The 27,601-nt window shown below is 26.8% G+C and overlaps 1 protein-coding gene across 3 annotated transcripts in view; it reads right to left on the bottom strand.

Moving 5' to 3' along the window:
* Window positions 1–7,627: 7,627 nt before the first annotated feature.
* The window catches only part of LOC135922640 (laminin subunit gamma-1-like), a 128,807-nt gene continuing 108,833 nt past the window's right edge, over window positions 7,628–27,601 (bottom strand). Inside the window, exons 12-21 of one of the 3 annotated variants that reach the window (XM_065457059.1) lie at window positions 26,467–26,604; window positions 26,000–26,191; window positions 25,485–25,800; window positions 25,232–25,369; window positions 24,310–24,487; window positions 9,408–9,645; window positions 9,035–9,234; window positions 8,549–8,707; window positions 8,284–8,383; window positions 7,628–8,096 (exon numbers count right to left, since the gene is read on the bottom strand). In XM_065457059.1, coding sequence (XP_065313131.1) covers window positions 7,843–8,096; window positions 8,284–8,383; window positions 8,549–8,707; window positions 9,035–9,234; window positions 9,408–9,645; window positions 24,310–24,487; window positions 25,232–25,369; window positions 25,485–25,800; window positions 26,000–26,191; window positions 26,467–26,604 — 1,913 coding nt within the window. In that variant the 3' untranslated portion in view covers window positions 7,628–7,842. Of the gene's footprint in view, window positions 8,097–8,283; window positions 8,384–8,548; window positions 8,708–9,034; window positions 9,235–9,407; window positions 9,646–22,712; window positions 22,871–24,309; window positions 24,488–25,231; window positions 25,370–25,484; window positions 25,801–25,999; window positions 26,192–26,466; window positions 26,605–27,601 lie in introns of those variants that run through there. The other 2 variants (XM_065457060.1, XM_065457061.1) reach the window with 2 other exon arrangements.

Below are 27,601 nucleotides of genomic sequence, written 5' to 3'. Positions count from 1 at the left end.
GAGACCTTTTGCTTGTCTGGTTTCAGGTTGAGTTCCACTAAATTCCATTGTGCCTTTTGGTAATACTCAGTCAGTAGTATAGTCTTGTCTCATCACAATTGTAAATATTACTCCTTTGATAATCTTTAATCAGAGATGTGTGTGTATTTTTGCTCCATTCATTTGCATTAATAATATCTGCACTCCCTTTTTCATTGCAAATATTATGAAAATTAATATTGTCCTTTACTAAATCTCTGCAACAAGCTGCTAGTAGGAATGTCTATAATTTATAATTATAAAAACTTATAATTACCTTCATTGAATGTTTGGCTAAAACAAATAGCTTTTTAACATCACTGGCCCATTTAGACTGCAATTTTTACTTCCATTTGGGTAAACCAAACCAAAATCTGTTTCTGTCATTGGGTAACAACTCATTCGATCTTTTAGTTGCAGGGGGTTTATTCCTTAGAAATTGTGAGCATATACTTGCTTTATTAGCTTCCAATCTGTAAATTGTGGAAACATGACATTTATACTTAAGGCTTATTGTGTTTTCGAAGTAGTGCTTAATTTTTCAATGATTTTTCCTTTTTGCTTGAGAGTTAACGTTTGGAATAATGTTTTATTCTAAAAATAATTTTAACATTATTATAATATATAATAAAATTATCATTTTTATATTAAAAAAAAGTTATAGTTCATATAAAAAAAATCACGAATAATTTTTTTCGATAAATTTTTTTTATTTTTCACTTATCCAATTAAATTAACGTTATTGTATATAAATTGTTGTTTTTACCTTACTTTTATTAAGAATAGAATTTATTATCCTTTATATCAAGATTTTCAAGGTATAGTGTCAATTAATTCGGCACCAGTGTATTAGTTGAATAAAAGTAGCAAATTAATCTAATTAATCTTAATTTATTCAACAATTAATAATCAAATATATTAATACAAAATTCATTTATTTAATTTATCAACCAAATATTTTACGAAAACACAAAAAATTTCTTTTTCTAAGTAATAAAAAATGTTCAATTATACATTTCTTCTCGACTTTATATAACATCACATTTGAATACTAAATAATTTTATAAAAAATTTTTATTCATAATATATCAATAACATATTCAAATTTTTCTTTCTCCTTCACTTCCAACATTAATAATAAGGGAATAATATGTTTTGTTATAAATTAATTCGACATATCATACTCAGAGTTGTTATTAAAAACACCTGGAGCACCCCTTCCTTTTAAAATCCAGGAGCGGGAGATAGCTCCTTTTAGAGTTGGAGTGAAGGAGCGCCACTCCACCGCTCTTTTAATTTAATGTGAAATTATTTTTAAATACTAATAAATCTATTTATTTGTTAATTAAAATTAAATAAATCTATTTGTTAATTAAAATTTAATAAAATGAAATTTTATTTAAATTTATGCAATATTAAATGTTAAAACGAGTTTTATATTGATTTTTCATCTAATGAGTTAATAAAAATATCAATCTCTATGGAATAAACAAATTATGTCTACTAATATGGCAAATAATATTATCAAAAAATTGGGTAGGTATCTGATATACCCAAATTCCATTAGAAGGAATTCGTATTATGAATCTATGATTTAGTTAGATAAAATATTAAGTGAAAACAAATGAGTTATGTGATAACCATGGGCTTATACGTTATAACTCTCAGAACGTAAATTTATTAAAGAGTATAGCCAAGTAAATATTAATATAATCGTTATTTTATTAAAATAAATAAATATTAGGTTAACCTTTGGCAAAAGCTCTAAAAATCCTTGAGAGGGAGCTTCATATGGATATAGGTTTCATAACTCCAACCATTTCTTTACTTCAAAAATAAATGACTTAGCAGATTTAGAGTTATGCCAACCTCTTGAAGTCTCTTATAAGCGGTATAAATAAAAGGTTTATGATAAAAAAATAAATTATATATTTAGATAACTTTATTGCAGATTTTCAAATTGTTTATAATGAAGAACCTGCATTTAAATTAAATTGGGAATTGATAAAAAATGCACAAAATATGGAACTAAAATACAAATTAATTAATTTTTTTTAAAAACAATTCCCGATGCAAAAATACCTGCTAGTTCACGCCCACCTTGCAATGATTTGGAAGATTTTTTTGGATTCCATGAAATTGATCATCAGGAAAATAATATATTGGACAAATATTTTTAAATAATTATATCAACCTAAATTAAAAAATATTTATATAAAATACAATACCCAGCTTCGCTCTAGTGATCCTGTTTAGTATTGCTAAACAGGCTTTAGGAGAAAGGCGTGGTTGTTTGTTAGATTCAAATTAAAAAAATTTATTACTTTTAAAAGCTAATAAAAGATCATAAATATTTTAATATATCTTTTAAAGATCCGTGAAGTAGGCAGAACGACTTGAGGTGCAATAGACAAACTTTATGTCATTATTTCGAGTCTTAATTGCACTTCTATCCGGATATCAGCAAAACGAAACGTTCGTGAGTTATGAGCAAAATAACGCCTTTCTCCTAAAGCCTGTTTAGCAATACTAAACAGGCGCTCAACAGGAGCACTAGAGTGAGATATTTTTTAATTTAGGTTGATATAATTATTTAAAAAATATTTGCCAATATATTATTTTCCTGATGATCAATTTCATGGAATCCAAAAAAATCTTCCAAATCATTGCAGGGTTCCCGTGAACTAACAGGTATTTTTGCATGGGTAATTGTTTTTTAAAAAAATTAATTAATTTCTATTTTAGTTCCATATTTTGTGCATTTTTTATCAATTCCCAATTTAATAACAATTGAAAATCTGCAATAAAGTTATCTAAATAGATAATTTATTTTTTATCATAAACCTTTTATTTATACCACTTATAAGAGGCTACAAGAGGTTGGCATAACTCTAAATCTGCTAAGTCATTTATTTTTGAAGTTTAGAAATGGTTGGAGTTATGAAACCTATATCCATACGAAGCTCCCCCTCAAGGATTTTTAGAGCTTTTGCCAAAGGTTAACCTAATATTTATTTATTTCAATAAAATAACGATTATATTAATATTTACTTGGATACTCTTTAATTTACGTTCTGAGAGTTATAACGTATAAGCCCATGGTTATCACATAACTCATCAAGGTCTTTTTGTTTTCACTTAATATTTTATCTAACTAAATCATGGAATTCGGGCATATCAGATACCTACCCAATTTTTGAAAATATTATCTGCCATATTAGTAGACATAATTTCTTTATTCCATGCGGCTATGGAATGACACTCCATTACTTGGAGAGGGAGCTAGCTTAATTTAGAAACGGTAGAGGGAGCTAGCTCCTTTTGAGATGGTATAAGCGGAAGCGGGAGCTAGCTACTTTTAAAAAGAGTGTTCACAATGATTATACTATTAGTTAATTCTTTCATAATAAATAATTTATATATTATATAATGTCAAATCGACCAAAAAATCACATTTTCGACCGATCCCTTTTAATAATTTCTGGAATGATAAGTAAAAAAATGAGAAAGCCGTTTATTTTAATTCGCTAGCACACGTGGTTCCCGAGATCTCAAAGATAGTGTTAACTGCCCGATTAAGATTTTAACCAAAATAATATTGTGCAAGTCTTGAGGTTTTTCAAATAGAGGTCTAAACCCTTCTACCGGCTATCAGCAAGATCTCAGCGCTTGTATAGTATTATTTTGTCTAAAATCTTAATCGGGCCATTTAACAGCACTATTCAAAGGTGCGAATAATAGTTTTAAATCTGTAAAATTTTTAAAATGCTCATATCCTAAAAACTATTTATAGTAAGAATAAATTTAATATATCAAATTGTAGGTAAAAAAAATCTCTAAAGGTCTATCATAAGAAAAAAATAAACGCCAATTTGAGTCTTTAACTTCCGGTTTACCTATATGCTTTACCCTAGTGTTGTAAACGAACGCGTTCTTCGTTTTTTTGAAAAAAGGTGATGAACGGCGTTCCTTTTTTTTGACGAACTTTGAACGTGAACGCATTCCTTTTCTTTGATGAACGCGTTCAATTTTACGTTCGTTCAATTTTAAAAACACTTTTTATTTTTATTTATTTGAAAAATTAATATTAATCCGCATTTTTTAACAAAAAAGTCTTATATTTTTATTTATTTGAAAAATTAATATTTAATCCAATTTTTTAACAAAAAAGTCTTATATTTTTTAATCAGCTGTTTTTACTTTTTCCTCTTTCATATTGCAATTAACGTACCATAACGTGCTACTGCTAGAGAAGATAAGATTAAAGTTTATTAATTGCATGGATATAAATATTTCATCATCAGATTCTGAAAATCAAAATTTAATATTAGATGAATTAGAATTACCATGGCCCAAATATCATAAATATTTCACTGTTTTAAAATCAAATGGTAATTCAATAGTTTTTAGTAAAGCTAACGCTGTATTAACTGCCAAGCGTTCACGTCTATCAGATGAAAATTTTGAAAAGCAATTATTATTAAAAATTAATAAGAAATTTTTTTTATAAATTTATTTTTTTATCGCTCTATTATATATTGTATTTATAATTATATTATCAAAATAAAACTATTATTTTTTATCATGGCTAATATATTGTGTTGAAAAATATAAGGCATTTATTTATATTAAATTAAATAAAAAATTTATCATAAAATTTTGAACGCATGAACTTGAACGCGTTCCTTTTTTTGAATTTGAACGTAAACGCGTTCGATATGAACGTTGAACGCGTTCGATTTTTTTAAAAATGTTTACAGCACTACTTTACCCGTGTTTTTAAGCAATAAAGGGAGTTGGTTTTCGAAAATTTCTTTTGCCTTTGATTTAGACACCATTTATAAATATATATACGATGTGAAAACTTTGTCGACGCTATCGGTTCTTCCAAAATATGCATTTTCAAAAATTAAAATTTTTATTTGCATAAAATAGATGGCGCTATATGAAACTACAAATTGTGGTTTAACATTTTGTTGCTAAATTACAAATAATAAGGTATTTTTATTTCTTTTATTAAAATATTTTGAATTTCTGCGCCATCCATGCCAAATCGATCAGCCTATTTTAGACCAACCTCTTATGGTTAAAAAATTTTGGAATTATTTAGATCGGTAAAAAAATAAGAAAAAGGTTTATCTTAGATCTCTAGCACACCTGGTTCTCGGGAGAGAGAGCCTCAAAGGTGCGAAAAATGAAAATTTTCACTATGTATTGTTTAATCTCAAACTTTTTAAGGCATGAATTCTATTAAAATGATTTTAAATGATAGCATATTTTTTTCAGAAATTTATAGAAAAAGAAAAGTATAGTGATCATGATACTCTTTTATCATGGATTTCGATCCCTTTTTTAAAAAAGATGGTAATCGGGTTTCGATCCTTTTAAAAGGATCGATCAACAAGTCTGGATATTGATCATGATACACAATCTGAATTAGATGAAGAAGATATGTTAGTTGAAACATGTTAAATATTATTTAGGTAAATATTTATCATAATATATTTCTCTTTAAAATTAGCTAAAAATAAGGTTACTAAATGGAAAAGGATTTTCTTAATCAAAGAATAAGAACTCGTCAACAAAATTTAGTTATTCATCTGGTAGGAGTAAAAGAATATGGGGAAGGGCAGACACTCCAGAAAAATATTTTGGCTTGTTCATAACATCAAAGATTGAAGATATTATTTATCATACTAATGAAAAAATTAAAATTATAGGTAAAAGCTATACTAACCAATATGAAAGTTATACTAAAGAAGTTGATGTAACATAATTCAAGGGATTATTGGGAATTCATTATCTAGCTAGAATATTTAAATCTAATTATCAGAATATGTCAGATTTATAGAAATCTGATGGGTTTAGAATTGAGATATTTAGAGCAACTATGCCACTAAAAAAAACGATTTCTAATTCATACAATGAGATTTTATGACATGTTACAGGAGAAGAGAGAAAAATGATAAACAAAGCAACTCATATTAGAAATATTTTAAGTTTTTATTGATAACTGCTCCAGATAATTTACAATTCCAGAATATACAACTTTAAAAATGCTTCCAACATCTCGTGATAAATGCCCATTCAAACAGTACATGCCAAATAATTCATCAAAATATGGCATAAAACTATACTCTTTGGTGAATGCCAAAACATACTACACTCTAAATCTAGAAATATATACTGAAAATTGTAATAGAATCAATTAACCTCAAAAGGCAATTAATAATATGATAAATTGTATTCAAATATATTGTTAATTAATTGATGTATTAGTTCAGTTACAAATGTAAATAGATCAATTATCAATATATTTGAATACAATTTATCATATTATTAATTGCCTTTTGAGGTTAATTGATACTATTACATCAACCAGAGGGGCAATATAAAATAAGTAAGCAATAGATGTAGTTAATGGATTAATTCTTCTTATATTTGGTTCAGGTTGCAATGTAACCATGGATAATTGGTTTACAGTTATGATACTGCATTAAGGTTATCGCACACACACAAATTAAAAGTGGGCACATTATAAAGACATACTAAACAAACACTATTTATATTTTCATATAAGTTGTAAAATGTAGTATATTGCAATTTTGATTATACATGAAAAATATTTTTAGAAGGTATAATTAAAACAAAGGTAATCGCTCTCTTTAATAAAAGATGGTCAATTATTAAGAGGGTCAAATGCATTAACCTTGTGCTTAATCAAGCAACAGATTTCGCAAATAATTTTTTTATCAACATTATCAACCTATCTAATTTTTAAATGATTTGAAATGATGGCTAAAAAAGGATTTTGTATTCATAATTAGAATTTAAAATATTTCAAAAACTTTTATTCAACCAAATTTAAATGCTTTAACAAGTGGTAAGCAAAAACGGAAATCGGTTCGAAATGTATACTTCCTTTTATTACAAATAAAATAGGAACCAATCCCCATGATAACAATTATTTTGGCACTGCAGCTTATCAATAGCTATTGGAGGCGTTTTATTGAAGCAGAAGAAAACTATAAACATTTATTGAGATTTATATTTATTAAATATTATTATTCATATAACTAAATATAAAAAATTTGAATTATTATTTGAGGAAGATATCATTAAGTATTAATAACTAGGGAAATTAAAAATGTTTAAAATTTGATCTCAGATTTAACCTTTAAATTATTTAAAAAATTAATAGTATCTGTATCTATTATATTACATAATAAATAGTTAAGGATACAAAGGCTCATTTAAAAAAGTATTTAAGATACAAGTATTTGCGATGCTGCCCAACCCATAAGATATAATTTGAGAACCAAATATCTATATTTTTAAGATTTCGAAGTGGTAAGCTTCAATTAAAAATCTGTGATAATTTTTGAATAAGTAGTTGTAGTAGTGTGCTAATAGATTAGCAGCATGAGCATTAGTTTGTGTTATAGACTAAAATATTGACATATTTATATAAATAACCCTATAATTTTTGTAATAGAAAACATTTTAAATTAAATATTAAGGAAACTGCCACTCTAAATTTTCGATTTTATAAGTTTGTAAATATTTGGGTTTCTTTCATCAAAAAAACAAAATTTATTTTAGATATTTAATAAAATATTAATTACAATTGAGATTCAAAATAAAAAAAATTTATATTTGAGATTCAAAAGATAAAAAAAATATTTAAAAGTTACAATTCTATATAAAAAATAATAAGAATTGTTATAACAAATAACAAAAATAACTATTAAAAAAGATATATACATTCCCTCCTATACAAAAAATTTATATGGGCAGTAGTTAAATAAAATTTGATTTCATATTTCAAGGTTCCAGCTTAAGCACTTTAAAGCAACCCTCTGGTAACGACTGATGAATAGCCTCGATATTTTGAACTTCGTTTTTAAGGTGAGAAACGCGTGCCGTATAAGCTAAAAGGTTAACAATTTGTGTCTTCTCAGCTTGTTTCAATTGATTTAGGCGGGAGTCAAGATCTATTTGCTCGACTTCTTTTACAACTCTCTCCAATTCCAATCCCAATAAAGATAGTTGTTCCTTGTCAACTACACCTAAGTTTTCTTTTTAAAGGATGAGCATTAAATATGGAATCCAAAATCCAATGCCTATTTTTAAGTAATTGGTAGAAAACACTAAAAGGCTTTATTTTATTCAAAAATATTAAAAACTTTAGTATATATAATATACCAATTTTTTTAATGTATGCCCTTAATTTTTGGTGGCAAATGAATGAAAAATATAATATACCCAATTGATCTTGTATGTCGGCTAAAATATCCAGGGCTTCGGTTACTCCATGCAAATTAAGCGAGGCTTTATTTTGGGCTTCCTCCGCTCTCAAAACAGCCTAAAAACCAAAGAGTTATAAAATAAACGTTCATTAATTTTAGAATTTATATTAATTTTTAATACGCATAGATTGAATTAAAAGTATCCCTATTAAAAAATCAAAACATTATTAATCGATACAAAAGTATTATTTTGGACTAGGAAACATTCTCTTTTTTCATACTTCAGTGGCTAAGGATGCCTCTGGGTTGACTTTTTCATCGTACTCAGTTAAACTAAGTTCAAAACGGGTGATATTATCGCGCAATTGATTTGATTTCTGAACTAAAAAAGTTGATTGTCGTAAAATGATATCAACTTCTCTTTGTAAGATCCCAGCTTGCTAATTATATATTAGTACAAACACCCAATAATTTGATAAGATAAAATATTTAGATTTAAACAAATTTATTAATATTTTTGCAGTAATAATTCAGGTTTGTAAAAGACTTAATATGTTTAATAATTTAAAGAGAATGTGAATCGAAATTATAGTAAATATCTATATTATTGCTTGTAAAGTCTCAGTTCATTACTAAATATATGTAGCCTTAATTATTATTCAATAAAAAAAGCATTCCGACATCTTATTTATAAAATTGCTTGCAAAGCCTCAGTTCAATACTAGATATATTAGCCTTAATTATTATTCAAAAAAAGTATTCCATACATCTTTAATAGTATCCATGATATCCTTAGCCTCTAAGGCCTGTTCTTTAGCGGCTTCTACCTCACTTTGAGTGGATAAAAGTTTTTGTTCAGTTTCAACCCTTTTATGTTCTGTTTCTTCTATCAAAGCCCTAATTTTTGGTATTTGTTCGAGGGCCATTGAGGCCGTCTTTTTATGGGTCTGAATCTCACCGTCAAAATCTAAGAATATAAAATCGAATATGTGACTAAAAGATAGAACCATTTGATTTTATAATAAATTGAAAAATGTTACCGAAAAAAAAACTCAATACTCATACGGATATCATATAAGGTATTAACACCAGCAAAAAGTATTTTTTTCACCAAGAGAAGAAAAAATAAGTTTATAAAACCTTGCAAGGTTTTGAGCGTATCTCTAGCCTCATGGAGCGTTAGTTCCGCCGTGGTCAAGGCCATGGCAGCCCTGTCTTTAGCAGCCAAGGCTTCGGTCATAGCAGAGTCTGTTAAGCCCCTAGCGTCAATTGCGCGAGTTAGTACGTGGTCCAGAAGATCGGCCCGTTCCCTTGCTCTGCCGAGGAGTTCGCGGTTCGAGACCAGAAGTTCTTCAATCACAGGAAACACGTTATTAGTCTTTTTGTGCAATATTTTAAAAATTATTTATGTAATCGGGAGGTTTTTTAAAAGCAATAGCGCTAGTTTAAATTCATCTTGATATAATAGTATCTTTATCGGCTAAAATAGACAATTACACAACTTAATAAGCTTGTCTTATTACGAAATTTATTATTGGTTCTTGGGTTGGTGAATAAATATCGTTTAAAAATTATAGTTATTAACGATTTAATAATATTATTATTACAAATATAAAATTTTACATAGCTCAGTTATATAAATATATATAAAATATTAGACAAGAGAAACAGGTAATATGACAACAAATCATATTAATATATAATATTAAATCCATATTATAATATAAAAAAAAGTGGGAGAGAATTCTATTATCCACATAATTTTCCTTAAGAATAGCTATTACTATCTTTTGTCACAATAAAAACCTTCACGAGGCCCCCATATTTTAGTTTGGCCAGGATGCCTATTTCTGTTTCGATGGCTGCCAGAAGCGTTGACTTTTCTTCTGTAATATTATTCAAGATAGCCCAAAAGGCAGCACGTCAGCCCAGCCCGAAAATAATCAATGTTATATATGAAAATTTAAAATTAATGCATAACATTAAACTAAATATTTTGAGTTTGATTCTTCCATATAAGCTTCTTTTTTAAAAAAAAATTTAGGCTGCGGAATGGCCATTATCTAAAAAAAATTGGTAATGGGCTGCGAGCGGGCTAAAGCAGAGAAAATTGATTTTGCAGATTTCTAATATGACTACAAAGTGGGAGAGGTACGTTTCTATTTTTGACTCTCCGATCAATGGATCCTAGCTTCATCTCTTTCAGAATAATCTCCTCGTGTAATCGTTCATATTATTTTCTTTCTTCTCTTCTATTTATTTTCCCCTTTTAAAATTTTTAGATATAATATTTTTACCTATTAGGCCATTTTCGTTGACTTTCTTCAAATCGAATAAACCTTTGCATGATGATTATATGTTATGAAGACCTATATAATTTAATTTTTTTAAGCTCTAACTCAATTAGTTCCGGAGATATAGCAGGTCAAAGCGAAAAAATGGCGTTCTTCCTAATTCGGAAAAATATAACTCAAAAATATAAATGAAGGAAAGCTATAGTTGATATTATTAAATAGCCTGAATCCCTTTCTTAATAAATAATTTATTTTTTTAAAAAAAAAATTAAGGAGTTTTTTCATTCTAAAAAAGTAGAATATTTAATATGTAAGTGCATAAAATTTTCTAAAAATTGGCATGTTTTATGATGCAAAATTGCTTCATTTGAGCCGAATTTTAAAAACGGCTAATTCAATATTTTAGCTAAATAAATATTCCCTAAGCCTCGAGATTTCATAATAGATGCCCAGAGCAAAAATTTCAGGCTTGTGTAATATTTTTCTGGATAAAAAAAGTTAGCCGTTTTTTAAAAATCGGCTAAAATGGAGCAATTTTGCACAACTACATATGTTTATTAAATCAATATAAATTTAAAAAATTAGGTTCAAGTAACAATTGTTTTTAAGTTATTTATTTTTTTCTTATTTTTTATTCATAAAAAAGATTTTATAGATTGCGGATGTTCTAGAATAATCTAAATTAATATGTTTTTTTTAAAAAAAATATATAATTAAAAAAATAACATAAAAGAAAGTAATTTAGAAATAAAATATCATTATTTAGTAGTGCTGTGAAATAACGTCAAAAAAGTAACACCATTCATTAACTCCTTCTAGAGGTAACGAGTAACGGTAACGCGTTTCTTTTTCTGAGTAATGGTAACGCAAAACGTTACTTTATATTTTTTCTTAAAAAATATCAACAAAAAGAAAAACACATTTTATTGTATTATATAATTACTTTTATTTATATTTTAATTCTTAATATAAATAATTTAAGCCGAGTTTTAATTCAAATCAACCACTGCCTTCATTTTTTAAATTCTCGTTAAATTTTCTGTCAAAATTAATATTCAATCAAAATTCAAAGTAATGTTAATAATGATATTATTATTCTTATAATTTATTTTAAGTAGTACTTACTTCTTCAGATGAAGATGATTTAACCCTTCTCTGGGCCCAATTTGAAATATATTTAAAACCAATAAAGAAAATTTATCTTTTTACATTAAAATGCTTTTTTAAGTTTGAACTGCTGGACATTGAGGTTGAAATATGTGTGTTGGGATATAATTTACATTTCCAAAGTGTAGACTTAGTACATATTGTTGTAATATGATATAAAAATGTATTGATTTTTGTGTTGAAATTAGGTTATTGATGAAAAGTGTAAAGAAAAATATATATTGATTTGATAATATTGATTTTTGAGATGATTTTTTTTATATATTTTCGCTCGCGATTTTGATTATAGATTTTAATATTATAGTTTTAATATATAGTTTGTTCATGTTTTTTTCTTCCGCGATTTTAAAAAAAAGATAATATATATTTTGTCTGAAATTAAATAAAGAAAGAAAAATAAAATAATTGAAAATAAAAAATTTGTCTTATACTGATCGATCACTATAGTTTGGTGCCGTTCATATTTAAAAATACCTGGCGGAACACCATTGACTACCATTGTATAGATTAAAGGCCGAAAATTATTTAAAAAGTATAAAAAAAAAATTCGAAAAAAAGGTAAAAATATTTTTTTAGATAAGTTTATATGAATTGTTTTTTTATAATATGAATTGTTTTTTTATAATATTAATAATTATAGCTATAGTTTATGTTTTTTCTTTTAGAATAGTTAAAATTTTTTTAGTAAAATTACTAATAAGCTTACTATAATATAAAAAATTGAAATTTAAAAAAAAATAGTTAAAAATTTTAAAAAAATAATTACCACTAAGAATTATTTTGAATTAAAAGAGTTGGCAATGGGAGAGATATATGTGAGTTGTATTAATAATGTTATGGATTGGAGGATATTTATGTTATAAAAGAAATAAAAATAAAGAATTGAATAGAATAAGGTGTGTAAAGCAGATTGAACAGGAAAATAGAGAAATGGAAATTGAAATTAAAAAAAAGGAAAATGAAAATGACGAAATTAAAAGAATAGAACAAGAAAAAAAAGAAATAGAGATTAAAAAGTTGAAAATGGAAATGACAGAAATTAAAAGAATAGAACAGAAAAGGAGAGAAATAGAAATTGAAAAATTAAAAAAGGATATGAGAGAAGAATGGGAAGCGGAAAAAAAGAAAATAGAAGAAATAGAATTAAAGAAAAGAGAGGAAATGGAATTAAAGAGAAATACTAGAAATAGAAATAGCGGAAATAAAAATGAAAATAAAGGAATTGGAAGAAAAAAATGTAAATAAAAGAATAGAACAAAATTATAAAAGTCAAAAAGAATGTTATAATTGTGGAAAATTTGGGCATTTAAGCAGAGAATGCAATGTCAAGGTAAATACAGGAGTAGTACTGAAAATATGTAAAAGATGTGGAAATAAGGGTCATAATAGGGAAGAATGTTACGTTCCAGGGTACAAATTGGTGAATGGGAACCAAAAAAATGAGATATCTTGTGAAAATTGTGAGAATTTAGGACATACTATAAATGTTATAAAAATGAACGAGGTGTTTGCAAAGCGTTTCCAGCGGTGGAATACGTAGGAAATGAGCAGAAAAATATAGTAAGAATTAATAGAGAGGATATAACTTGTTATAAGTGTCGAAATATTGGGCATTATGCGAAGGATTGTACAGTAGAATGACTGTATGATAGTAAAGTAAATATATCAGGAGGAGTGTCATCAAAGAATACAGTGGATCATGAAGTAAATTTAATAAATGATGATGAAGTAAAAGTGGAAATGAAAATAAATGGGAATAAAAATAATGGGTTTTGTAAAAATATATTGGAGGATTTAAATCAAGAAAATCAAATAAGTAATTTACCTATCTTTAATTTGAAGGATAGTAGGAATTATGATCAACGACCATGGGTTAAAATTAATATAGAGAATAAATAAATATGGATGTTATTGGACACAGGGGCAACAATTTCGGTTATGGGGTTTGATGAATTTCAAGAATTATGGCCAAATAAATTTATAATTAAAGATAAAATGAGAATAAAACAATTAAATGGATAGTTATGGTAATGGGAAGGGTAAATTTACCGGTTTTTGTAAATGAAGAAATAATATATTTGGATTTGTGGATATTAAAAGAAAAAATTGGTGCTATTATGGGATGGTCTTGGATATCAAAGTTTGGGTTAGAAAATAATTTTTGGAATATGTTTCAAGGGAAAAATAAAAATGATGAAAGAATTAGAATACCAGAGATAGCTATGAAAGAAAGGGGTATCAAAATGAAAAATAAAATAAAAAAAAATGTGATTATTGAGAAAATTAAAGTGAAAAATGTAAAGTTTAATAATCAGGAAATTAATGATAGTAATAAAAAAGAAATGTTGGAGGATAAGTTAGTGAAACGGGATAAAATTAAAAATTTGGTAAGTAATTTCGAAAAACTTCGGGAAAATGTGGAAATTTTTAAGGATGAAATATGTCAGGAGAAGCCTGATGTTTCAGATGAAAATTGTGAAATAAATATAATAAATAATCAGGAATTTGGGAAGGTTATTAATTTGGAAAATGATGATAATTTGGTGAGTACAGAAATTGTTAATTTTGTAGAAATATGGGGTAAGGAATCGGTTTTTGAAGACGAAAATAAAGGAATTTCAGAGGAATTAAAATTAAAAAAAGGTTATGTGAATAATGAGGAAATATGTAAGGATTCAAATTTAGAAAGGGAGAAAATACCTGTATCGCAAAAATTTCCGGTGAAATTGGTGAGAAAAAAAATTGATAAGAATGTAATAATAAAAGAAATTGATGAAAGTCATGATTTAAAGGAATAGCACCCGTATATATATATATATATAAATGTTTGTTTTTGTGTGAAATTTATATATCAAGTAGAAAAAATTGTAAAAGTTAAAAAAAAAAAATTTTTTTGGAGAATTGGGACTATTGTAGGGCAGCCAATCTTAATTTGTGGACCGTGAATGTAAGCGTATATATAAATAGAGAGTTTGTAAAAAAGAAATAAAATCAGAAGAAAAATTAAATGTTTGGAGTTAAGTGGCCATAGGACGATCGTTAAAGAATTAGCTATGTGATGTATTAAACACGTTATGTTTTTGAAATTATTGATTGAATAAAGAATTCAATTCAGGAGAAAATTTGTAAAAAAAAAAAGGTAAAAATTGGGGGTAGCAAAAAGAGATAATTAATTAGAGAAGTTGGTAAAAAAGGAATTGTAAAAATTTAAATAGAAATTTGTGATGGTTAAAAAGTAAAAAAAAAGAGATAATTAATTAGAAAAAAGTGGTAAAATAAGAAATTGTAAAAGTTTAAATACAATTTAGGTGGTGTGTAAAAGAGGAATTTTTTTTTACTACGAAGGGAATTGAGGTTGAAAAAATTGTAAAAGTTAAAAAAAATTTTTAGGCGGTGTGTAAAAAAGAAATTTTTTTTACGAGGGGAATTGAGGTTAAAAGGGAAAGAAAGAAAACAACTGGTAGGGTAGTATGTAAACTATTTGGTAAAGTTATATGTAAAATGTTCGATTGTTAAAAAAAGGGAAAATTGTGTTATCTTCAAGTTGAGTATGTGTTATATGTAAAATGTTCTGATGGTAAAAAAAGAAAATTGTGTTATTCTCAAGTATGATATGTATTATATTAATGTTTGAGTAAAAAGGGGAATAAATAATAAAAATAGTATTTATTTGGGGTATGACTAAATACTGAATTGCTAAAAAGCAATTAATCATACAATCAAAATTTTATTATGTATATTTTATTTAATGAAAATTTTTAAAACTTTTTTTAAAATATACTTAAATTATTTTTTTATTAAATGAAGGATACTGATTAAATATCATATAATATATAATTTTATTTTGAGTTAATATTATTATAAAAGAAATATTTTCATAGCTTATTAAAACATAAATAAATTTTTTTCAATTTTAAAATTTAACTAATATATATCCGTAAGAGGGCGTTATATGCGTAAATATGTAAGTATCATTTTAGGAAACCGGAATGATGATTGGATAGCGCTTTTTTTATATTTGGGTATATATACATATGAAAAACCTAAAAATTAAAAAAAAAATTTAGGTTTCTTTGATGTTTAATTTATGAGTATGTTTAGAATAGTAAAATAATGGAAATTTTCTAAGGTAAATATTGCTGGCGTTATTTATCAAAATCTCTTAATTTTTGTATAATATGTGTATATTTACGTGCTAAGCATTATCCTAAAAAAATTTTTGAAAATATTATGATTTGACCGAATGCCGAGCTTAAAACCGACCACATACTAAATATTCGATTGACCAAATTTACTAGTAATACAATTTGAAAAATGTTGATTTTCGTTTTATATATCTATAAATACGTATAAAACATAATCCCAAAAAATATTTTTAAAATATCGCTATTTGGCGGGTAACCGACTCGTAGCCCACCAAATGATATAATACTGAATTGCTGGCGTTTTAAATCAAAATATCTTAATTTTTGTTTTATACGTGTATATTTACGTGCTAAGCATTATCCTAAAAAAATTTTTGAAAATAATTTGATTTGACCGATTGCCGAGCTTATAACCGACCACTTACTAAATATTCGATTGACCAAATTTACTAGTAATATAATTTGAAAAATGTTGATTTTCGTTTTATATATCTATAAATACGTATAAAACATAATCCCAAAAAATATTTTTAAAACTATTTGGCGGATAACCGACTCGTAGCCCACCCAATGACTAAATACTGAATTGCTGGCGTTTTAAATCAAAATATCTTAATTTTTGTTTTATACGTGTATATACGTGCTAAGCATTATCCTAAAAAATTTTTTGAAAATAATTTGATTTGACCGATTGCCGAGCTCAAAACCGACCACTTACTAAATATTCGATTGACCAAATTTACTAGTAATATAATTTGAAAAATGTTGATTTTCGTATTATATGTCTATAAATACGTGTAAAACATAATCCCAAAAAATATTTTTTGAAAATATTTCTTTTATAATAATATTAACTCAAAATAAAATTATATATTATATGATATTTAATCAGTATCCTTCATTTAATAAAAAAATAATTTAAGTATATTTTAAAAAAAGTTTTAAAAATTTTCATTAAATAAAATATACATAATAAAATTTTGATTGATTATGATTAATTGCTTTTTAGCAATTCAGTATTTAGTCATACCGATTTATTTGTGGTGAAAAGGAAAAAAGAAAGAAATTAGTGTGTAGTATCCATTGTATGTAAATTGTGTTGTAAATTTTTTTTTGTTGTAAAATCAAGAGGTTAAAAAAAAAAAATTCGGAAAAAAAGTATAATCTGGAATCTATGGAAATTTACTACATCAAAACAAATAGGACAATGCTGCAAATTAATTCGTTGGATATGTTCAATCCACTCGCCGATAAATGGCACAATGCATGGATCGAGCAACAAACTGGAGAAGGAGCTCCGCCGACAACCTCGAATGGTCCTACGTCCTCGCAGGGTAGAGCCCCTTTACAAGCGAATTTTACGACAGGTCCGGCAGCTATCCAACCAAGGCAAGTAGGAATGAGGGGGCTCAACTTAAATTGCTTCAATTGTGGGGGAAGAGGACACAAGGCCCAGGAGTGTGCGAGTAATTCGTATACGTTCAACCAAGGCCAGCCTCGGAAAGTGTTCGACGAAGCAAGATTATTAGCAAGGGAAGCGGAAGAATTCGCTGAACGACGTGTGCTATTCAAATTCCGCCGGGCAGCAGAGACTCAAAGAATGACATGCAGGACAATGCAAGATTTGGGAAGGAAAGAAATTCAAAATGGAGGAGAAAATTCGAAATTTGTGGTAAAAAAAATGTTAATGGAGCTGAGGTAGAAATGAGTGACTCCCTAAAGGATTTAATTATTAACGCGGCGCCATGATTTTTTTTGTGTTGTGTGAATATTTTTTTTATATAAATAAATTTTAGAGGAATAATAGTTTTTTTGTAGTGCCTATTAAAAGGAAATTTTTATTAGCATGTACCCTGGATTTTATCCTTAGAAGGGGGTACATGTTGTGATATGATATAAAAATGTATTGATTTTTGTGTTGAAATTAGGTTATTTATTGATGAAAAGTGTAAAGAAAAATATGTATTGATTTGATATTATTGATTTTTGAGATTATTTTTTTATATATTTTCGCTCGCGATTTTGATTATAGATTTTAATACTATAGTTTTAATATATAGCAGAGACCTGCAGAGGTACCATTTGCACGGCCCGGCCCGGATATTTTTAAAAAAAATTTTTTACGGCCCGGCCCGGAATTTTTTAAAATTATATTCGACCTGGTATATACAAAAATTCACCTATGAGGTATTTTACCATATTTTTCAGCGAGTATTATCGCTTATTATTTAAAAAATACATGTAAAAAGCGAATATTTTGAGAATATTATATTGAATTTATAAAAATTATAAAACTGTTATTTATAAAAATGGATATTTTGAGCATATACTATATTTTATATTGCATTTATAAAAATAAAACTAATATACATAAAAATGGTAATAATATTTTGAGCATATACTATATTTTATATTGCATTTAAAAAAAATAAAACTAATATTTAATTTACTATTTAATTTACTATTTAATTTATAAAATAAAAATAAATCGCTATTTAAAAAAATGCATGTATAATAAATAGTATTTTGAAAATATAATCTAATTGCACAATATTAATATAATTTATTTTATAATATAAATTTTTAACAAAAGAAGATAATTGTATTATATAATATTGTGAAAAAGAATAATGAAATATGTTGGATTAAAAACTTTCATGACTCAAGGTAAATATAATAAATGCAAAAATCAGCATGATTGACGAAACTCTATACTCAAGAAAGATATTAAAAATTCACAAATTATCATGAAGAAAGAGAAGCATATCTACCTTTTCAGGTTGAAGATTACTTCTTCTTTCTTCAAGAATTCTCGTAGTGGAAAAATTCCGCTCACAGCTTGCACTTGAAGAGGAATTGCCAATTTTGCTAAAATTAGAAATTCGCTTGAATGAGCCGCCCACCACTCTAACAAATTATCCACCTTAAATGTTTCATCTATTTTTTTATTTATGTAATTATAATATTCATCATCGGGTATTGACATATTACCAGAATTACCATCGCGCCATTTGTCATAAAACGATTCAGTTTGTTTAACAACAGTCGTAATTTGACTGGTCGATGGTATTTCATTTACTTCCTGAGCCTCTTGTAATTTAATATAATCTTTTATATAGTTTTCCGTCATCTTGCGATCTGTCCCTGACTACATACGTAATTGCTTGAATTTGGGACAGAGAAAAAGAGAAATAAAATGATACTTGTGTAAAACAAATTTTTCAATTAAAAAATGCTTTATATTAAGTAAAATCAATTTTATTTCTCCTTTTTTGCTTTGAAAGATATTACAAACTTCAAGATGTGATATTCCTTTATTTGATTGTTTTGGTAAAATATATTCTAAAAATTTAGATATTAATTATAAAAAAATATATTAATAATACTTGAATATTGGGGCTTATTTAAGATATTCCTTTATTTGATTGTTTTGGTAAAATATGTTGTAAAAATTTAGATATGAATTAAAAAAATATATATTAATACTTTGAATAAATTTGCAGGAAATTAATAATTAGATCGATCTGTGGGTGTTAGGTAGTGTTAACCATCACCCAATATTATTTTAATCATAACTGTAATATAATATAATCTTATAACCATTAACTCATAATGTAAAAATTTTTATAAAAAATATTAAGGCCCGGCCCGGATATATTATAAAAAAATTTTTTTAGGCCCGGCCCAGATATATTTAAAAAAAATTTTTTTATGCCCGGCCCGGGTATATTTAAAAAATTTAAAATACGGCCCGGCCCGGGTTTAGGGCCGGGCCTGCAGGTCTCTGATATATAGTTTGTTCATGTTTTTTCTTCCGCGATTTAAAAAAAAGATAATATATATTTTGTCTGAAATTAAATAAAGAAAGAAAAATAAAATAATTGAAAATAAAAAATTTGTCTAATACTGATCGATCACTACACATATCATTATTTTAAACATTACTTTAATAGTAGAATAACATTCTTTCATAATATTTTGATCTTAATCATGGAATTAAAATATAAGTAGGGCTGTATCGGTATTATATATCGGATCAAACACCGATATTTAGCGTTTTCCAAAAAGGGCCGATACCTGTAAAAACCCGATCCGATCTTTTTACTCTTTTTTTTGTTATTTTATTTTTTCATGTTATTTATATTTATTTTACATTATTATAATATTTTCTAAATAATTTTTTTTTAAACAATGCAAATGCACAACACCCTCTAAATTTTATTCTTTTTTAAAATAGATTTATAGTATTTTAAAAACAATGCAAATGCACAACACCCTCTAAATTTTATTCTTTTTTAAAATAGATTTATAGTATTTTAAAAGTTTTTTTTATTAAAATAGAAAGGAACACCCAAAGTTTTAATTATTTTAAATAATAACGCCAATTTTATTATTTATACTTTAAATGAAAGAATATTTATAAATATGGTATCTGAATTATAGAAATATTAACAAAAGACAAAGATAATTTTGCAAAATGCGTTATCTGCGGAATCATCTGAGTTTACAGTACGGCAGGGGATATAGATACTCCATATCGTATAAGCTTATTACCAGAAAATCTAGAGGCACTCGTATTTATTAAAAAAAAATCTACTATATTATAATTTTATATATTAAATACAATTTTATAATTCATACCATCTTAAAATGTATACATTATCAAATATATGTTTTTTAAATTATAGTCTTAATTGTAGAAATAACAAATTTAAATTAAATGCATAATTTGATTTTTTGCATAAAAAATATTGATTTCATAATTACATTTGGTTCAAAGGGGAGTGGTGAAAAATCAATATAAATATCGGATCGGGTTTGAGGCAATATCGGATTGGATCGGATGCAAATTGGCACAGCCTTAAATATAAGCAATTAAATTATACTACAGTATTGGGCTTGGAACCAACATTAAAAACCCAAGATTAACAAAATATTGATTTTGGTTCAAAGTATTATATTGAGTTTTTTATATCTTCTATTTGTTGTTTTAGTATTGCTATTGGTTTGGCTATAATTGTTAATAAATTTAAAGAATAAAAAATAGTGATTTAAAAAAACTTTGTTTAAATAATATATATATATATATTACATAAAGATATCTTTTGTATAATTTTATTTATATTATAATTAAATAATATAAATATTTTTTTTATAAAACGATCTTATATATTCTTTTTGTATAGTTTTATTATATTATATATTGTCAGAAAAAAATAAATATTATTTTTTTGAAGTAACGAGTAGCCCGTTACTTTTTTAAAAAGTCGGTAAAGCGCGTTCCTTTTTTAGGTATCGAGTAACGACAACGCGTTTCTTTTTTGTGGTAACGTTTACAGCACTATTATTTAATCATTGATTTCAAATTTATTGTGGTTAAAACATTTGTGAGTGTAAGTGTGTATATGTGCCCTGTTGCTGTTAGAGGGTTTACAATTCCTATAATTTTGTTGACAGATATATAATTTTCTTCATTAGATGGAAAAATGAAGGATGAAGAGGGTCAGATACAGAAAACTAATTTGCACTTCGACCATTTAATTTTTGTCTACAACCTATAACCACCAACTGTACAAACAAGTTACATAGTCATTAAATTCATTCTAAATCTCGGTAATATTTTCTACTTTTCCTTAGTGGGCATTTGAATATATTTTGTTTCATTTTCTCAGACATAGTGAAAAACTTATGAAACCATAGGAGATTTAGAATGAACGATAATAAAGGATATGTAACTTACATGTGCGATAATTTTTGGTTTATGGTTGTAGATAAAAATGAAATGACCAAAGAAGTGCATATTAGTTTACTGCATCCATATGGACCCTCCATTTCATTTTTCCACCTTATGAGCAGATAAATTATATACCTGTCAATAACATTATAAGAATGGTAAATCACCTAACAGCAACAGGGTGGACTCAAATGTTTATATCCACAGGCAATTTAAAAACCACAACAAAATGGGAATCATTGATAAAATAATATATTTTAAATATATTTAAAAAATAAAAATAACTTAAATATAATGACTTAAATTAGAAAAAATTAAATAACTAAAAAAATAATTGTTATCTCAACCAAATTTTTCCAATATAAATTTATATTATTAAATAAAAATATATCAATTTTTAGAAAATTTTATGCTTAAGTACATATTAAAAAATCTATTTCGGAAATGAAAAAACACCAGAGATTTTTTTTAAGAAAGGGATTCAAAGGCTATCTAATTATATCTAATATAGGTCTCTATCATTTATCTTCTTTGAGTAATATTTATTAATCGAATGAGAAAAGAAGCCATTTTTTGCTTTGACTCACTATATCTCCGAAACTAATTGAATTAGTGCTTAAAAAATTGCATATGTCATTGAAAGAGGTTCACGAAATCTGATAGATTTCACGTGGAATGACCCTATATTGTATTTATTCAATCCAATGTTTATATTAATTAAAATATAAGATTTATCTTGAATATATTAAAGTTTTACACTGTTTTCGAGCAGAAAAATATATAAACACCATTTTGTGTTTTATTTATCATATTCCTTCGAACTTTACCTATTTTAAAAAGAGCGCAGTTTATTTAATTATTTTTTTAAAACGTAATTAGTGAAATAAAAAAGTTGGAACATCAAGTTTTTATTTACACCTCGATGAATTTGCCTTTCTCAGAATAATGAGGTTTAAAATTATTTTAGAAGCCTCCTTATCTAGAATGTCTCATTAGGTGAAATTGAACACAACTGAGGAATTTTTTGACTTTTTACATAATTATTCAAAATGAATATCGCAATGTTAGAACATATTTTATATTACATATAATATTAAAGCAATGTAAGAATTTATTATTATCATTTTTCAACTAATTCAATATAAACCAAAAATAGAAAAATTTGTATAGCATTAAATTAAAGTTGAGGTAAGAGCTAGAATACGGAATCATGGATGTATTTCAAGAAGTCTGCAATGAAAGGGTTTGGGCAAATAAACCAGCCTGTTCATTTATTTAAAAATGTTATATAGACCCTTTCGTTGTATTTTTTTAAATATAGAATTGGCTAAGTCCGATAATTCAAGAATTATCCATTGAATAAAACCCATTTGTTAAATTTGTTATCGATAAAATTGGATCGGCCCCTAAAAAAAATGTATCAGTACATTTCTATTTGTAATGATTTGGTTTTTATAATTTTAGGTAATATTTATATGCACTATAAACATATAAAATAATCCAAACAACATATAGCATTTTATTAACTAACGATGAACTTTCATTAAATCTCTATCTCAAATAGAACCGGAGTTATTGGCCTTCAAAGTCCAATAAAAATTGGTTATAATAATCTTAAAATTACTAGATAAATATTTAGTCCAAAGTCATAAATTATATATATTCTCCTTAATAAATACCAAAAGTATTTTTAAAATATTTTCAGATTTGATGTATTCCCGATAAAACAAAAAAAATATAATGAGAAGGACCTAATTTAGATGGAACTCACCAAACATGGTTATTACTAATATATAAATATTTAAGTAAAAATATTAATGGAAAAAAAAAATGTCATCGGGTGGCCCAGTGGTGTATGCTGTATGCTTGGAAACCTAAAGTCCCAGGTTCAATCCTGGTAAGGAACTAAAAATTTTCGGATTTTTCTTCGATGACAGATGTGTATAGACATATGATATGATAAATTTCATTTCTGAGCTGAGAAATGCCACCCCGGTCACCGTCAGGCTTGGACAGCCGGGGGCTAGGTGGAGAGAGATATTGAAGGAACTTACCACCAGAAAAGGTGAAATCTAAAAAGGAAAAAAAATTACTGAAGAAAATAAGATTTAAATTTTATTTACTTTCTTATAATTTTGCGATAAAAATCTAGATTTTTTTATTCCTAATAAAATTATAAAATACTAAATAAAATTTTAATTTCTTATTTTCTCCATTTATAATTTTACTTAAATATTTCGGCAATAAACATCTGGTGACTTTAATCGTTTCAAATTAGGCTCTTCTCAAAATATTTTTTATTTTACCGTAATAAGAGACTGAGGATATTTTTAAAATAATTCGGTATTTTCTTAAGGATAATTAAGATCTTTTTTAAAAGATATTCCATATCATTGCTGGTTCATTACTTTTAATGTCTGTACTAATAATATATAATTTATGAGTATGGATGAAAATTATTTTGCATAATTTGAGATTCGTTAAAATAAGAAAAGGCTCACAATGGGCCTTGAAGGCCCTTAACTCCAAATATAGTGCTAGAACTTTAAAATTTTCATTAGTATAAAATATACACATTATATAACCAAAATCCCGAGTTTAATTTATTTTAAATCTTAAAATCGCGTTAATTCAGTCGATATGCATAAACATGATCCAAGAGGTTGGTTTCAGAAAAATAACTAAAAAGAATTTCATGAAACTTGTTCCGTTAGATCGCTGGCTTGTCTAAGAAGATCTTTAACATCTATCTCTGGCAGCTTGGTTTCGAGGGCTTCTTGGTAAATGCTTAGCGCCTTGTCGTATGCCTCGACGGCCGTATTGAAAGCCTTTTGGGACAATCGTCGTGTATGGTTGAAAAGAGTTTCAGTCTCACGATATCTTTTGTAGAATTTAAAACTTAATTGTATACTTTTAAAGATTGTAATCCAAAATAGTGTTTCTTATCTTAACGAACAAATGATTTTTAAAAGGTAGAGCTTGGATGATGTATAAGTTTCCAAATGACATCATTATCAAGCTTTGCTAAATTCAGTAATGTAAATGTTTTAAATATAGTAAACATATTCTGAATCTTTCTGGCTATTTAATAAATGATTTGATTATATTGACAGTTGAAGTAAAACTAATAAATTTGAAGCTTTAAGAGATTTGATAGATGTATATAACTCATTTTCAAATTCTTATTTTTAAATTTAATTAAAATTTTTGTTCTCAAGACAAACTTAAACTTTATTATTTTCTTATGATTCTATCAACAATTTTTGCATTAAGTATTCTAATTTTATTTAGTAAGCTTTATAGAATTAAAGGTTTGAAGAAATTTTTATATGTGATGAATGATGGAACTATGGTTCCCTGGGAAAATAACTACCCATTGTATAATTTATTTTCAATATATTAAGTTTAGAACCTATGGTATTTTATAAATACAAATGGATTATTTTTGTTTTTATGCCTACAAAATTGATATATAAAGTTGTTTTTAAAATATTAATTCATTAAATAACTAAGGGTCTAGAATGGCATTAGCCTTATAAAATATGTCGAAGTATTCTTAAAATTTCAGGGCTTTAGAAATTATATTAATAAGGTCAATCAAAGAAGAAGAAATTATTTTTAAACTTTCGATTCAGTTCTAAGATATCTTCCGATAAAGCATTTTGCCCGTTTATCATATTCAAAGATAATTCTTCGGTTTTCTTAGTCACGTTATGGGCTTCCGTCGCTAAATCGTATATTGCGCTAGATTGGCTGGTCAAACTATATTTTAAAAAAATATGTTAAAAAATAATAAATAGTATACAATTAATATGCTTTATCGATCTTCTTCTTAGATATAATATAAAAAATTAACTTCATAGATTAAAGGTTTTACCTCTCTATTTTCGCTCTTGACATGCCAGAGAGTTCCGACATGATGGCAGACCGAGAACCAAACTCATGGGCCGCTTTTCGAGCAGCTTCGAATGCGGTCCGGGCTTCTTCGGAATAATATGCTGATGCACGATTAAGGGCTTCAGTCAGGTCTTCCAGAGCCGGATCAGTTTCATCCGCTAATCTATCTTTAACAGGTATTAGCACTGTGCGATTGATGGCACGAGCAGCTTCGAGGATTTGAGATTCCAGTTCAAATCCGGTCTCTACACGATCTGCTAATTCGTGGATCTTGCCCGAGATGCCGAAGTCGCCGCCTAAATGATTATTTAAAGGGTTAGGTTTGATAATGAAATAATAATTCATTATAAAATAATTACGAATAAAAATATAAGAAAAATTAGTGATTTAATTAAAGGTATTACAATAAATTCGCGAGATCAGTCAATATATATATTGCCTAAGCCAGTATATGTAACATGTCACAAAATTATTTCAGATTTATAGAATTTTTACCGGTTGCCATTCGCGCCTCCTGTTTCAGGTGATCTAGCGAACCATAAACCGTATTTAGAGATGCCTCGAAGTCTGTGTCAGTAAGAGCGGGCGGTCTTTCTCCCATATCTTTTAACACCGTTCTTAGATCAGCTATGTGTCGCCTTTGTTCCCTAACCCGACCTTGGACGAGGCCATAACATGCTGGACAATCTTTATTTAAACAAATTGATAAGAGAATAAGAAGAAAAGAATGTGCTTAGTAAAACATCAATTTATTCGAATAAGGTAAAAGAAGTTTATTTACATATAGATTATATTAGAAATAAGAGGCATTTCAAAACAACTAACTTCAAGTAACTTTAAAAAAAAAATTAAGAAAGTAAAATCACTTTCTAGGTAGAAAAAAGGGTGGAATATAAGAATGAAGATGTAAATTAAGTTTAAAAGGTTGCTATAAAAATATATAAATAAAATTTTAGACTAACCTAGACATCCAGCTCTCAGGTCGAATTTGTTTTCTTCGCACTTATTGCATTTTATGCCGGTTGTACCCGGCTTGCAAGGACAACGGCCATCAGGTCCACATTGGGGTGACATCGAACCGAACGGGTCGCATTTGCATTCTATGTTTTAATTCAAAATAGAAATTTTTATTACGCCAATCTTTGTATCCATAGAAGGGTGTATCTTAATTCATGAAGGCCTTGGTCTTAATAAGATATAATAGTAGTACTAAATAAATGATCCAAATTTTATCTAGGAAATTACTCAAGAAAAAGCACCCCAAAAACAATATGTATTTAGCATGCTAAATCCCACAAATATCAGAGTGCAACTTTTTATATTTAAATTGTTATCTTAATTTCGTGTTCAACCTTTACTAATTTTAATCATTTGAAAAGGCAAGATTATTTATTTTATAGTTTATAGATTTCTATAAAAGGACATAGAATAGCCAGAAATTAATCAATTTTCTTATAAAATTTATTTATAATTTTATAAAATTATAAAACTTTCGATAAATAAATAATTTTTTAAGTAAAGGCAAAAACATCTTGCTTAAGTTTTAAGATTATTGGGTTCAAGACTTATTTATTCATTTTTTTATATAAAATTATGGTTCCATGTCAATTCAGCGAAACTTTTATCGCGAATGTCGTTTATCGCGAATGGATTTTATAGCAAAACTTTTATCGCGAATCCATAATAGCGAATACTATTCCGCGAACGCAATATCGCGAAACAAATATCGCGAATTTTTTATAGCGAAACCTTTATCGCGAAACCTTTATAGCGAATACATTACCGCGAATACAATATAGCGAAACAAATATCGCGAATTTTTTATAGCGAAACATTTATCGCGAAACCTTTAATGCGAATACATTACCGCGAAACTTTTATCGCGAATCAATAATCGCGAAAATTTTATAGCGAAACTTTTATCGCGAAACATTTTAAGCGAATACATTACCGCAAAACTTTTATCGCGAATCAATAATCGCGAAAATTTTATAGCAAAACCTTTATCGCGAAACCTTTAAAGCGAATACATTACCGCGAAACTTTAATCGCGAAAATTTTATAGCGAAATTATTATCGCGAAACCCAAATCGCGAA

Source organism: Gordionus sp. m RMFG-2023, chromosome 1, assembly GCF_954871325.1.
Source record: "Gordionus sp. m RMFG-2023 chromosome 1, tfGorSpeb1-WG-v2, whole genome shotgun sequence".
Lineage (NCBI taxonomy): Eukaryota > Metazoa > Nematomorpha > Gordioida > Chordodea > Parachordodidae > Gordionus > Gordionus sp. m RMFG-2023.
The sequence above is the reverse complement of the archived record's forward strand: the minus strand, read 5'-3'. Positions and strand labels throughout refer to the sequence as shown.